Source organism: Erinaceus europaeus, chromosome 5, assembly GCF_950295315.1.
Source record: "Erinaceus europaeus chromosome 5, mEriEur2.1, whole genome shotgun sequence".
NCBI lineage: Eukaryota > Metazoa > Chordata > Mammalia > Eulipotyphla > Erinaceidae > Erinaceus > Erinaceus europaeus.
Window position 1 is genome coordinate 56,571,779 of NC_080166.1, and position 13,647 is coordinate 56,585,425.

At 46.4% G+C, this 13,647-nt stretch overlaps 1 protein-coding gene across 2 annotated transcripts in view; it reads left to right on the forward strand.

Moving 5' to 3' along the window:
- Positions 1–230: 230 nt before the first annotated feature.
- ZDHHC17 (zinc finger DHHC-type palmitoyltransferase 17) overlaps positions 231–13,647 on the forward strand; it is a 64,138-nt gene continuing 50,721 nt past the window's right edge. The window contains exon 1 of one of the 2 annotated variants that reach the window (XM_060191349.1): positions 231–508. In XM_060191349.1, the coding sequence (XP_060047332.1) occupies positions 416–508 (93 nt within the window). In that variant the 5' untranslated portion in view covers positions 231–415. The remainder of the gene's footprint in view (positions 509–13,647) is intronic. The other variant, XM_060191350.1, reaches the window with a different exon arrangement.

Consider the following 13,647-nt stretch of genomic DNA (forward strand, 5'->3'; position numbering starts at 1 on the left):
TGCCTTCCCCGGAGGGTGCCCTCTGGGCTGTGGAGGGTGAAAGGCTGCATCTTCTGCGCTGGGGATCCCTGCAGGTCTGTCCAGCCTCGCGTCTGCTCCCGGACCAGGGCGGACAGTGGGGCTCCAGCACCAGAGCCCCGCGCTCCGCCCGGGCAGCACCGCCCCGCCCCCCACCCCCCAGCCTGGCTGCTGCAGGGCCCACCGCCCGCGCAGTGCCGCAGAGCGCGCTCCCGCTCCGGGCCAGGCCTCGCGCGCACGCGCGTAGGGAACCCGCGGAGGGGGGCCCTCGTGGGGCCGCGCGCGCGTAGGGCGTCTGTGCGCGCGGGGAGGAAGAGGAGCGGCGGAGGAGGGGCCGGCCGCCGCGTCGCCCTCCGCCTCGCCGGGGCCCCGCGAGGGCGAAACGCTTTCTCCCGGCATGCAGCGGGAAGAGGGATTTAACACCAAGATGGCGGACGGCCCGGATGAGTATGACACCGAGGCGGGCTGCGTGCCCATTCTCCACGCCGAGGTGAGCCCGGCGCCCCGCGCCCCGAACTCGCCCCGTCCCCGCTGGCATCGCCCCTGGGCCCGAAAGGCCGGTGTCGGGCTGCTGGGTGTCCGCGTGCTGGGTGCTCCGCGGCGGCAGGTGGCGGCTGGGCGCTCAACTTGCCAGGCCCGAGCGCCGGCCGGGCGGATAACGGGAGGAGATAGCGGGCCGCCGGGCGGGCGGCGGCCTGGCTCGGACCTCGATCCCGACTCGGGCACGAACCCCGAAGCGGGTCCCGACCTCAGATTCAACCCGGACCCGGACCCCAGATCCCGAACCGGACCCGCACCCCGACCCCAGATCCCGAACCAGACCATCAGCCCGACCCTAGATCCCGACCCCGAACCAGACCAGCAGCCCGACCCCAGATCCCGACCCGGAGCCCTACCCCAGATCCCGACCCCGACCCCAGACCCCGACCTGCACTCCGATCCCAGATCCAGACCCTGAACCGAACCCCGACCTTGACCCGGACTCCGACCCTGAACCGAATCCCGACCCGGACTCCTACCCAGTTCCCGACCCGGACCAGAACCCTGACCGCGGCTCTTCCCCTGCAGTGTGCAGGCCTGTGGGGGGGGGGGGGGGACGAGGGAGGAGCGCGGCTGGCTTGGGTCTCCTCCCTCCCGCACCTCTCCTCCATCATCTCTCTCTCTCTCTCTCTCTCTCAATGTTTTATTTATTTACTTTAATGAGACACAGGGAGACAGAGCCCCTGCCACCTCCCCAGCCCTCGCTCTCTCCCCTTTTCTCTCTCTCTCCCTGTCTTCTCTTCTCCCTCCCTCTCTCCACTCTCTCCGCCTCCTCTCTTTTCTCTTTTTCTCTCTTTTCTTTTTCCTCCCCCCTCTCTCCCTCTTCTCTTTTTTCTTTCTCCTCCTTCCTCCTATTTTTTCTCTTTCCTCTCTGTCTTCTCTCTCTCCTTTGCTATTCTCTCACTCTCTCCTTGGCCTGGGTGACTGGCCGCTGCCCCTCCTGCTCTGCGGGTGTAGCCTCAGGGTTCAGAACACAATTTCTGGGAGCTCTGGCTCCCTTTCCTCCCGCCTCGGGCAGCTATCACCGCTTCCCAGCTTTTGCCCTCAAGCCTTAGGGGGAAGCGGGGGTCACAGCTTATTTTTATTTTTGCGGGAGTTGGGGGCTAGGGGCTACTGGACCTGAGCTGCACCCCAGCCCGCCAGGGGCTCGGCTTCCTGGTGTGTGGTTTTGATCCGGTGAAGGATGCCAGCTCGGGGTCCGGGTCTGAGCTGCCCTGCGGGTCTGCTGCTGAGTTTTAGATGGGCTGATGCCAATTGGGGCCTGACAACCGGTTTTGGAGGCTTTCTGCTTTTTTTTTTTTTTTTTTTTCTAATTTTTCTTAAATTTGTTAGTGATTTAATAATGAGCAAGACTGTAAGATCACAAGGGTACAATTCCACACAATTCCCACCACCAGAGTTACGTGTCCCATCCCCTCCATTGGAAGCTTCCCTATTCTTTATCCCTCTCTGAGAGTATGGACCCAAATTCTTTCTGGGGAGCAGAAGGTGGGAGGTCTGGCTTCTATAATTGCTTCTCCACTGGACATGGGTGTTAGCAGTTGGATCCATCCCTCCAGCCTGTTTCTATCTTTCCCTAGTGGGGCAGGGCGCTGGGGAGGGGAGGTTCCAGGACACACTGGTGAGGTCATCTGCCCAGGGAAGTCAGGATGGACTCATACTAACAACTGCAGCTTGGTGGCTTAAAGACAGTAAGATATAAAGCAGGACACATTGTTGAATAAACAGGCACCCAAACCTAGGAATAGAGCAGATGAAACTAAGGCTCTTCATGTGGGAAGAAGCTAGGAAGTCTATTTGAGGTATAGTCCAAGGGGCCTATGACTAGTACTTTTTGCCTGAGCCTGACAGCTAATATGCAGGTGGGGGTGAAAGTATTGTATAGGGAGATGGTGTCAGAGCTGAGAACAGGCCTAAAAAGCTGGATCAGGGCAGAGGAGCTCCCAAGGCTTCCCGCTTTTTCAGTGCCACCCTCCCCCCCAACCCTGGACAGTGAGTGCTGGCTCAGCTTCCTGCAGGCTTGTGGTTTTATTTTTTAGGAGGATGAAGACAAATGAGTGAGCTGCTGTAGCGTCAATGAACAGAACATGGAAGTCTCCATATGTTCACTTCAGGTGTTTTTCCAGCTTTTGCTCTTAGTACAGTTAGAGGAAAGAGGATCCCTGACCCATGTTTTAGATTTATATTCAGTCCTTTTGATCATTGCTTTATCAGAAAACAAACAAATAAACACCAACACCGTGGCGATTCCTTAGGCACTGGGCCAGCCTCCTTAGGAGGGTTCAAAGTAGTAGTGTTTTCATAACTGACATGGGAGACATGTCTCTCTTAAGTTTACACTCAGGATCCCCCCCCCTGCCCCCAGTAAATGTCAGAGAGATGAAGTTGTCTTCAGATGACACCTTGAGAATGTTGGCAGGAACACTTCCATTCCTCTTGTCATTGTGAGGCGGTTTCAAGAGTTTTCATGTCGATTCTGTATATTTCAACACATCGCTCTCTGCGTAAACCTTTGTTTGGTGAAATAGAGCATTGTTTGCCATGGTGAGGATAATTGGAACTTGTACCAGATGCAGACATTGCTTCCTTCAAAGGAAGGGTCTCTAGGCTTGAAAAGTCTTCTGTTTAGTAGAGTAGTACTAGACAGCTTACCTTCCTTGTCTTTGAAACTGAGATTCGCACTGTCCGCTATCCCCTCCCCCCCAAGCCTTATAGACACACGGTTTGTTTGGATGCTTTAATTCTGAAACTCATAGCTGCACGGGGTTAAGGCCCTTCTGCTCTTCGTCTTCCTTTGATGATACTTCAGTTTTGCCCATTGCAGACCTGGGCTGGTTTTGCTGTCTCCCTTGCACAGCATTCTTGGACAAGTTATCCCTGCTTCTGGGTTTCAAGCTGCTTCTCTCACCTAGTTGGACGGAATCGCAGTGAGCTTTTGTGAGGGTTGAAATGAGGCCGTTAATTTTATTGTTAAGGTGTGTTGATTTCATTGATCTTTACAAAAGCAATCTTAAGTAAACTTTGACAACAGTCAAGTATTACAGTTGTTCTTTAATTTTTTTTTAATTCACTTTAAAAAAAACTATTTTCCCTTTTGTTGCCCTTGTTTTTTATTGTTGTTATTTGATGTCATCGTTGTTGGATAGGACAGAGAGAAAGGGAGAGAGGAGGAGAAGACAGAGAGGGGGGGAGAGAAAGATAGACACCTGCAGACCTGCTTCACTGCCTGTGAAGCGACTCCCCTGCAGGTGGGAAGCCGGGGGCTCGAACCGGGATCCTTATGCCTGGTCCTTGTGCTTTGCGCCACGTGCGATTAACCCGCTGCGCTACCACCTGGCTCCCTGTCCTTTAACTTTTAAGTTCGTTTAGCAGTGGTTTACAGTGTTATTTTAGTCTCACACCTACGTATATATGCATAGATATAAATAGACCTATATCCAGTTCACTGCTCCTACCACCAAAGACCCTCTCGCCTTTTTTCCTCTTCCTTTCCTTCAAAAACCATAGTTCTCAGCATAAGAATCAGTGTGGTTATTATTATGGTTGTCTTTTGAAAGTATGTTTGTTTTGGTAATTGATAGCCCACAGATTTTTTTTTATCATTGCCTTCTGGTAGTTCTTTTGCTTCCTTACTTATTTTAGCCAGTCTCATTCACGTTCTCCTGAAGAACACAATGCCACCCCTTTTAGTGGTGAGTAATACTTCACAAAGTGCCCTTTAGTTTATGAGCATCCCTGCTTTTGTTCTCCCTTGGGAAGAAATTCCTTTTCTGCCTTGGTCAGCAGATTAAGTAGTGGTACTTTTAGTGATTTTTCTCTTTTCCTTTTTATGATGGTTTTTAGGGATTGAGTTTGGGATCTTCAGTGCCTGAGGCATGAAAGTCTGTTTGATAAATGGACATGCTGTTTCCTGAGGATAGGATTTCCACTCGGTGAGGGAGTAACTTTTGGTTAGTGAGACGGGTTTCAGTTGTGGATTCGCAGTAGTTGGCTAAGTGCTATGACATGTGTGTTTGGCCTTGTGACCCTCGGTGCTGCCTTGTTGGTTATAAGGGCCGAGGTAAGGAACCTCTGTTGAGGCTCAGGGTTGGCTCATTGTGAGTGCTCAGAGGCAGTGCCACTTCTTTTCCCTTTAGTAGAGAGAACAACGCTTAGTTTGCTTTTGGCGGATAGTTTAAGAACTGTGTGCGTCTTAATTTAGTAGGGTGGCTGGCATCTTTCAGGATTAAGTTTTATATTACTTCAAATTTAGCACTTTGTTAATATATATTTGCCTCTGGGTTATCTCTGGGGCTTGATGTCAGTACTATGAATCCACTGCTCCTGCAGGCCATTTTTTCCATTTTATTGGATAGGACAGAGAGAAATTGAGAAGGGAGGGGGAGAGACAGACACCTGCAGACCTGCTTCACAGCATGTGAAGTGTCCTCCCTGCAGTTGGGGAGCTGGGGCTCAAGTCTGGATCCTGGTGCGGGTCCTTGTGTTTAGTACTATGTGCGCTTAACTGGGTGCGCCACCGCCCGACCCCCAGAAAAATATTTTCTCACTTAACTATTACTTGACTGGGTAAATTATTATAGGAGAAAGCAAAGTGCTTAAATCTTCTAGAGTACAAACTACTTCCTGCTAGAATTTTTCTTAGGGGGGTAATGTTGTTTTTAGACATATTTGCAGTGAGAGAGCCTATTTGTTTATATTTTAATCTGAGTACTGCTCGGCTCTGGCTTATGGAGATGTGGGGGGATTGAACCTGGGACTTTGGAGCCTCAGGCATGAGAGTCTCTTTGCCATAACCATTAGGCTATCTACCCACAAGAGAGCCTTTTCAATAAATCAAATAGTCTTATCTGTTTAAGCCATAATTGAAGCATTGGTTTATCTTGTTTGGGTCAAGCACTGTGCTGGACTCTTGACAATGGGATTTTTGTGGTAAATTCTCTGAGAGACAGCATAGGCTCTGGTGTTAAACTGAGACTCTGGGTTCTGCTCCTTACAGTGGGTCACACCAGCTCTTTTGTATAGTTGGGTAAGTAGTATTTACTTCTCATGGTTATTGTGTCTAGTAAAATAATGCTTTTCTATATGTATTTAATTATTTTCCCTTTTGTTGCCCTTGTTTTTTTTAATTGTTGTAGTTATTCTTGTTGTAGTTATTAATGCTGTTGTTGGATAGGACAGAGAGAAATGGAGAGAGGAGGGGAAGACAGAGGGGGAGAGAAAGACACCTGCAGACCTGCTTCACCACCTGTGAAGCGACACTCCCCTGCAGGTGGGGAGCAGGGGGCTCGAACTGGGATCCTTAAGCCGGTCCCTGCGCTTTGTGCCACGTGCCTTAATCCACTGCACCACCGCTCAATCCCCCCTTTCCCCCATCACCTTTATGATGTCTGCTGAGGCCTGTAATAATAATAATAATAATTATATTATTATTATTATTTTGTGGAGTTGGGTCTTCACCATTCTGACCACTCTGGGCTGTTTTTTGTTTTTGATATTTATTTATTGTGTTTTTTTCCTTTATTGGGGGATTAGTGGTTTACAGTCAACAGTATAGACAGTATTTTGTACATGTATAATACTTCTCAGTTTTCCACATAACAGTTCAGCCCCCACTAAGTCCTCCTCTGCCATCATGTTCCAGGACCTCAACCTTCATCCCCACCCCAGAGCCTTTGGTGCAATACACCAACTCCAGTCCAAGTTCTGCTTTGTGTTTTCTTATTTTTTACTCCTCTTGTTAAATTATTATTATTATTATTAGTGGTTTAATAATGATCAACAAGACTGTGGGATAACAGGGATCTAATTCCACACAGTTCCCACCATCAGAGTTCTCTGTCCCATTCCCTCCATTGGAAGCCTCCCTGTTCTTTATCCCTCTGGGAGGATGGACCCAAATTCTTTCTGGGGAGCAGAAGGTGGGAGTTCTGGCTTCTGTAATTGCTTCTCCGCTGGACATGGGTGTTGGTAGGTGGATCCACTCCCCCATCCTGTCTCTTCATTCATGTAGAGTGAGAGCGTAGCACGGGAGCATCCACAGTTGCCATGAGGCCTCCTGTGTAGTGTCGGGGCCTGAACTGGGACTGTGGGTGTGGTGAGGCACCTCACCTATCTGTCTGATCTGGACCCTGATGCTGTCTCCTTGGTGTTCTGATTAAAGAGGTGATTATTTCTATTACTGCATTGAATGGAAACGGGCTGTGTAGCCACAGTCAAGCCTGACTATCAGATGGCTGGTGTATCTGGTGTCAGACTCCTGGGCATTTAACTACTGTTTGTTTCTTGGATTTTTATTCTTTTAATTTTTTAAAAATTATCTTTATATATTGCATAGAGACAGCCAGAAATTGAGAGGGAAGGGGGTGATAGACAGGGAGAGAGAAAGATAAGATACTTGCAGCCCTGTTTCACCACTCATGAAGCTTTCCCCCTGCAGGTGCGGACCAGGGCCTTGAACCTAGGGCCTTGTGCACTGTAACGTGTACTCAACCAGGTGTGCCACCACTTGGCCCCCGTTTCTTGGGTCAAGAGAAAGGTGCTAGACTGCTTGGTGTCTTCCAGGTTCTCCAAAGACTGATGTTTTGACTATATATTTATTGTGGTTTTTTTTTTTTTCCAAGATGGATAAGCTTGAGAGTTTAAAAGGCACTGTCTTGTGTTATGTGGGTGAAAAAGAAACCAATAAAATAGCTGCTACTCTCTAGAATTCAGTGTTTGAGTCGGGAAGATGTCGGCATGTGCATGGAGCACTTGGCAGGATCCCAGTTCAGTCCTGAGCTGAGGAGGGTGCCCGCTGGAGTGCGGTTCTGACCATCTAGAGTGGTTGTGACAGAAGCCACAGGGCCAGCTGACTTGTTGTCACCAGTCTTCTTTCTCTCACTAGGATTTCTTCAGTAAGCCATCTCAGCTCCTTCACAGAGAGGAGCCATACATAGTCCTCTCTTCTGCCAGAGTGTGGTGTGGCCCTCTGCTTCACTGACCTGCCAGAGCTGTGAACTGGAGTGCTTAGCTTCCATCTCTTATACACTTCCTGTTTTACTGTTTTCTCTAATCACTCATATTTTCTTTTTCCACGGCACCATTTATTTTTGGTTTCCCATTAATTTTGTTCATACTTGCATCTCTTCAATACTGTACCGACTGTCTTTGCAGATTAAAAAACTTTTTTTGAGTCTCTGTTGGAAAGAGACAGCCAGAAATCCAGAGGGAAGGGGATGATAGAGTGGAAGAGAGACAGTCACCTGCAGCCCAGCTTCACCACTCCCAACGCTTTCCCCTTGCAGGTGGAACCGACCTTTGTCACTTAGCATAATTCTCTGCAGGTTTATTCAGGTTGTAATATGCCATAGTAGTTCATTCTTTTTTGTTAAACAGAGTTTGTTTAGCCATTCATCCCCTGAAGACCATCTGGAGTTATTTTTACTTTGGGCTTTTATAAGTAATGATAATAATTATTATACATAATAGTTATATATATTAAGTAACTATAATAGCCCAAAGCTAAAAATAATCCCAGATTATTATAAGAGTTATGTTATGATAATAATATATTATAGTTATATAAATATATCCACTTGTTTACAGGCTTTTTGTAAACATATATTTTACTGTCTCTGGGATAAATACTGAAGATAACAGTTGTTGGGTTGTGTAGTAGCTCTGTGTCAGTATTTTTGTTTAGTTTTGTTTTCAACAGAGCACTGCTCAGCTCTGGCTTTTGGTGGTGCTGGGAATTGAACCTGAGATCTTTGGTGTCTCAGGCATGTGAGTCTTTTTGCAGAACCATTGTATCTCTTCAGCTCTGTCTGCGTTTTAAAGAATCTGCCCAGCTGCTTCCTGAGTGACTTTGGTTTATATGCCAGCCAGCCAGCCAGCAGTGTATAAGTGACTTGGTCTCTCTGTCTCATCATAAAGCAGCCTTTGGTATTGCCAGTTTTTAAAGTTTTAGCCCATTTTATTTATTTTGAAAGATTTACTGAGAGAGAGAGAGAGAAAGAAACAGAGAGAGCACTACTTAGCTCTGATTTGTAGTGGTGCCAGGGATTGAACTTGAGACTTGTGGGGCTTCAAGCTTGCAAGTCTGTTGTGAAATGTCCCGAGTTCTAGCCTATTTTTAATAGGTCTGTGACAGTAAGTCACGGTGTCCCTAGCTTGCGTTTGTTTCCCCACTGGTGAACATGGCTAACTATCTCCTCGTGTGCTCAGTTGCCGTCTTTATGTTCTCGTGGGTGAGATGTCTGTGCCTGCAGTGGCTTGGCAGAGCTGCAGTAAGAAAATGCCTGGGTGACTTTAGGCTGTGGAGATCTGTCTCTTCACATTTCTCCTGGACGTCCAAGATCTAAGTGTTGGCAAACTTCATTTCTTTATTTTCCAAATTTTGGCTATTTGATAGAGAGATAAATTGAGAAGGAAGAGGTAGGCAGATAGACATCTGCCCTTGCATGTGGTGATGGGTGCGCCTGGACAGGTGCCAGTGTGCCGCCACCAGGTGCCCGAAAACCTTCTTCTGAGGTCTCAGTCTTTGAATTTACAGATGCCTATCCTTCAGCTTTGTCCTCACAAGGTTTTGCTTCTCTTCCTCCTCCCCCTCCTCCTCTAATCATACTTATTTACTTACTTATTTATGGTAGAGAAAGAGAGGGAGCTGTTTAGTTCCGGCTTACAGTGGTATGCGGGTTTGAACTTGGGACCTCAGAGCCTCAGACACGAGTCTTTTTGCATAATCATCATGCTTTCTCCCCGCCCCTCACATAGCTTCTGTGTATAAAGCTCTCAGTGAGTTAGGAGCTGTCCTAAGGTCCTCAGTTTAACTTCACTCCCTCCCACCAATCCTTGCTCCTAAGTCCCTTGCACATTCTGAAGGGTGGGAATTTGGGCTTCAGCATAGTGAGGTTAGGGAAAAACTTCTCCCCGGAACAGTCTTTTGCCATTTTTTTTTTTTTAAATGAGCTAGGTTTGTGCATTTGGGGGGAGGGGTGGGGGAGTCACATCCAGTTAAGCACGCATGTTACCATGTGTGAGGCCCTGGGTTCAAGCCCCTGCTCCCAAGCTGTATGGGGGATGCTTTATGAGTGGTGAAGCAGGTCTGCAGGTGTCTCTCTTTCTCTCTATCTTACCCTCTTCTCCCAGTTTTTCTCTGTCCCAGCTAATAAAATAGAAAGAAAAAATGAAATGAGAAAAGCCAAACATGGCTGCCAGGAGTGGTGTATTCCAAGTGCTGGCACCAAGCCCGGGTGATAACCCTCGTGGTAATTAAAAAAAGAAAGATACTCATTGTTTATTTGCTGTCCATATTTATATTTAGGCAGTTAACTTTGAATCGCCTGATTTACATGTGCACTCGACTTAGGCTTAAAAAACAAAACTACTCACAGTGCCTAAGATCTTCAGAACTGTCCAGAAATGCACGTTGTGTCTGTTTCAACTTTTCTCCTCTGGAGAAATATAGGGAGGATTTGAGTTTTGGTTGCTGGTAAAGTCAGGACAATGTCTTCCACAACATTTCCGACCAGGGTAGGAGATGTTAGTCACAATCACAGAGGGTCAAACTGAATTAGTCTCAAATGAAATAGAAAATTGGACATATTCTTTAATGTAGGGGTTTGGTGGGCAAGAGAGCTTTTAGACTCAAATGCAGTGTTACCTCTTCCCCGGAATCCATTCGGATAGGGCACTTGAACACCTTTGGACATCGCTGGGGAACTGAAGCTACTGCCCTTCTAAAAGAAGGATTAAATTATATTCCTGGACTGTATTCACATTATGTTAGTCCTAGATAAAAATCCCTAAACAATATTCAGAGATCATACTTTTACAGTGTGACTAGATACACGATAAATCTGAGTATTTATCGTACTCAATATTCTAGTTATAACCAGCTCCCAAATACTACGCATGTGACTTTTTTTTGTAGAATCCTATTTGCATATTACTTAGCTAGCTCTCGGAGAGTGGTATTAGGATACGCTGAGCCCTGCTGCAGTGATGCTTCCAAAATCCTAGGGGCTTAAATAATAGTGGCCATTGTAGGTCTAGTCTGTTGTGACTGGATAGTCTGTTGTGTTTGCTCTTGGACCGCAGCTGATACTTGCTCTCTGGAATGTCTCTAATCCCCCGGGCAGAAAGAAAGAATAATTACATATTGACTCTTAAAAAAACCTTGCCTCTGAAGGTAGCAGCTCTTTCTTATTTATAACCCACTGCTAGGCCCATCGTTTGAGCACACTTGATTTTCACAGTGATGGGGATACGTATATCCCTGTCTTGCTTGGGCCAGGGAGGAGAACTGGAGATGTTGGATGAGCAGCTGAAGAAGATTCAAATGTCTCCAAATACCTTTTGTGGATTTTCAGGTCTTACTGACTTTTAGTTTGCTGCAGTTAGGTCAAAGAGCATGTTTTGTATTTGTTCCTTTCAAGTTAGAATTTTGATTGATTTGACATTGTCAGTATTGTAAAAGGGTTTCTAGGAGTAGATAGCATGTCCTCACAACTCAGCGTACCCACCAGAGTGCCTTCACCCCTACACCTTCACCCCTACACTTTTGTCTGTCCCACCGCTTCACTCCTCTCTATTCTTTTATATATACACACACACACATATATATATATTTAGCATTCTTATGTATTTATTACTGGATAGAGACAGAGAAATAGAGAGGAGAGGGAGAGATAGAGAGGGAGAGAGACAGAGTGACACCTGCAGCCGTGCTTCACCACTTGTGAAGCTTTCCCCCTGCAGGTGGGGACCAGGGGCTTGAACCCGGTAATGTGTGTGTTCAACCAGATGTGCCACCACCTGGCCCCACCAGTTTACTTCTCGTTTGCCTTGATAACCAGTGTAATTCTCATGGAGCCTAAGAGCCAGTTTGGCTATTATTGTTATTATTCTATTTTGCAAGTTCCTTTATTTCAGTTACTTATATTCTACATATGAGTGAAGCTACTCAGTACTTGTCTGCTGTGAGCCATCTGTTGGAAAAGTAGTTATTCAGATCTTTTTCCCTGTGAAAATTAGTTTTCAGAGCTGGAAGATGAAGAACATTTTCTAGTCCAAAATTTGTTGGAAGCAAGCAAACCAGGTTCAACTGATAGTTTGGGTTGAAGTAGTGGTGTACTTCCTCTCATCAAGGACCACAGTTGTGAAAATGTCACGCCTCAGTAGCTGTTTTGAGAGAGCACATGTAGCTTATTATATAGCATATTTATACTTTCTTTGACTAGTTTTGTTTGCTTGTTTTTATTGTCACCAGGGTTGTCGCTGGGGCTTGGTGCTGTGAATGAACTGCTCTCAGCAGCCATTTTTTCCTCTTTTCTTTTCTCTTCTTTTCTTTTTTTTTCTTTCCTTTCCTTTTCTTTTCCTTCCTTCTTCCTATTATACTTGATAGGACAGAGAGAAATTGAGAGGGGAGGAGGAAATAGGGAGAGAGCAAGAGAGACACCTTGTAGACCTGTTTCACCTCTATTGAAGCGTCCCCTCTGCAGGTCGGGAGTGGGGGGCTCGAACCCAGGTCCTCATGCTGGTGATAAGGTGGGCTTAACCAGGTGTGCCATCGCCCGGCCCCCACTTGTACTAGCTTTATAGTCACTGTTGTTTTACTGTGCCTACTGGATATATTGAACTTCCCTGTAAATCTGTCAGAAGAAAGCATAGTCTCTATAGGGTTCTGTGCTCATTGAGGCTCCAGGCATCAGCGGGGGCTTGACGTGATGGCCTCCTGAGCAGCACTGCTGCCTGGAGAGCCTGCGCCTCAGGCTGGGTTCTTTTATCAAAAGTAGCCTTTAGGCTGTTAGACGGGAATTATGGACCTTAGGAAAAGACAGAGAGAGAGAAGGATCTGTTGCTTACCGAAGGGGCGGCGGGTGTGTGTGGGGGGGGGTGGACATGACAAATGGGTGAAGAGTCTCTCCATTACATAACCCAGCTATTTTTACTTTTCCTGAACAGAGGGTGGGTTCACCCCATAAGCTGGGAAAGGATTCTGTCTTGAGTGCAGAGCCACCTGCTGGCACTATTGGCTAAGTGCGTTTTTTTTTTAAATTTCTTTATTGGGGAATTAATGTTTTACATTCGACAATAAATACGATAGTTTTAACATTTCCCAGTTTTCCATATAACAGTACAACCCCCACTAGGTCCTCTGTCATCCTTTTTGGATCTGTATTCTCTCCCCCCCCCACCCTAAAGTCTTTTACTTTGGTGCAATTCCAGTTCAGGTTCTACTTGTGTTTTCTCTTATGATCTTGTTTTTCAACTTCTGCCTGAGAGTGAGATCCTCCCATATTCATCCTTCTGTTTCTGACTTACTTCACTTAACATGAATTTTTCAAGGTCTATCAAAGATCGGCTGAAAACGGTGACGTTTTATTCCATTGTGTAGATATACCACAATGTGCTCAGCCACTCATCTGTTGTTGGACACCTGGGTTGCTTCCAGGTTTTGGCTATTACAAATTGTGCTGCCAAGAACATATGTGTACACAGATCTTTTTGGATAGATGTGTTGGGTTCCTTAGGATATATCCCCAAGAGAGGAATTGCTGGATCATAGGGTAGGTCCATTTCTAGCCTTCTGAGATTTCTCCAGACTGTTCTCCACAGAGGTTGGACCAATTTACATTTCCACTAGCAGTGCAGGAGGGTTCCTCTGACCCCACAACCTCTCCAGCATTTGCTGCTGCTACTTTTTCTGATGTATGCCATTCTCAAAGGAGTGAAGTGATATCTCATTGTTGTCTTTATTTGCATTTCTCTGACAATCAAAGACTTGGAGCATTTTTTCATGTGTTTCTCAGCCTTTTGGATCTCTTCTGTGGTGAATATTCTGTCCATGGCCTCCCCCCATTTTTTGGATGGGGTTATTTGTTTTCTTGTTGAGTTTGGCAAGCTCTTTATGTATTTTGGTTATTAGCCTCTTGTCTGATGTGTGGCATGTAAAGATCTTCTCCCATTCTGTGAGGGGTCTCTTGGTTTGGGTAGTGGTTTCTTTTGCTGTGCAGAAGCTTTTTAATTTGATGTAGTCCCATAGGTTTATGCTTGCTTTAGTCTTCTTTGTAATTGGACTCATTTCATTGAAGATGTCTTTAAAAT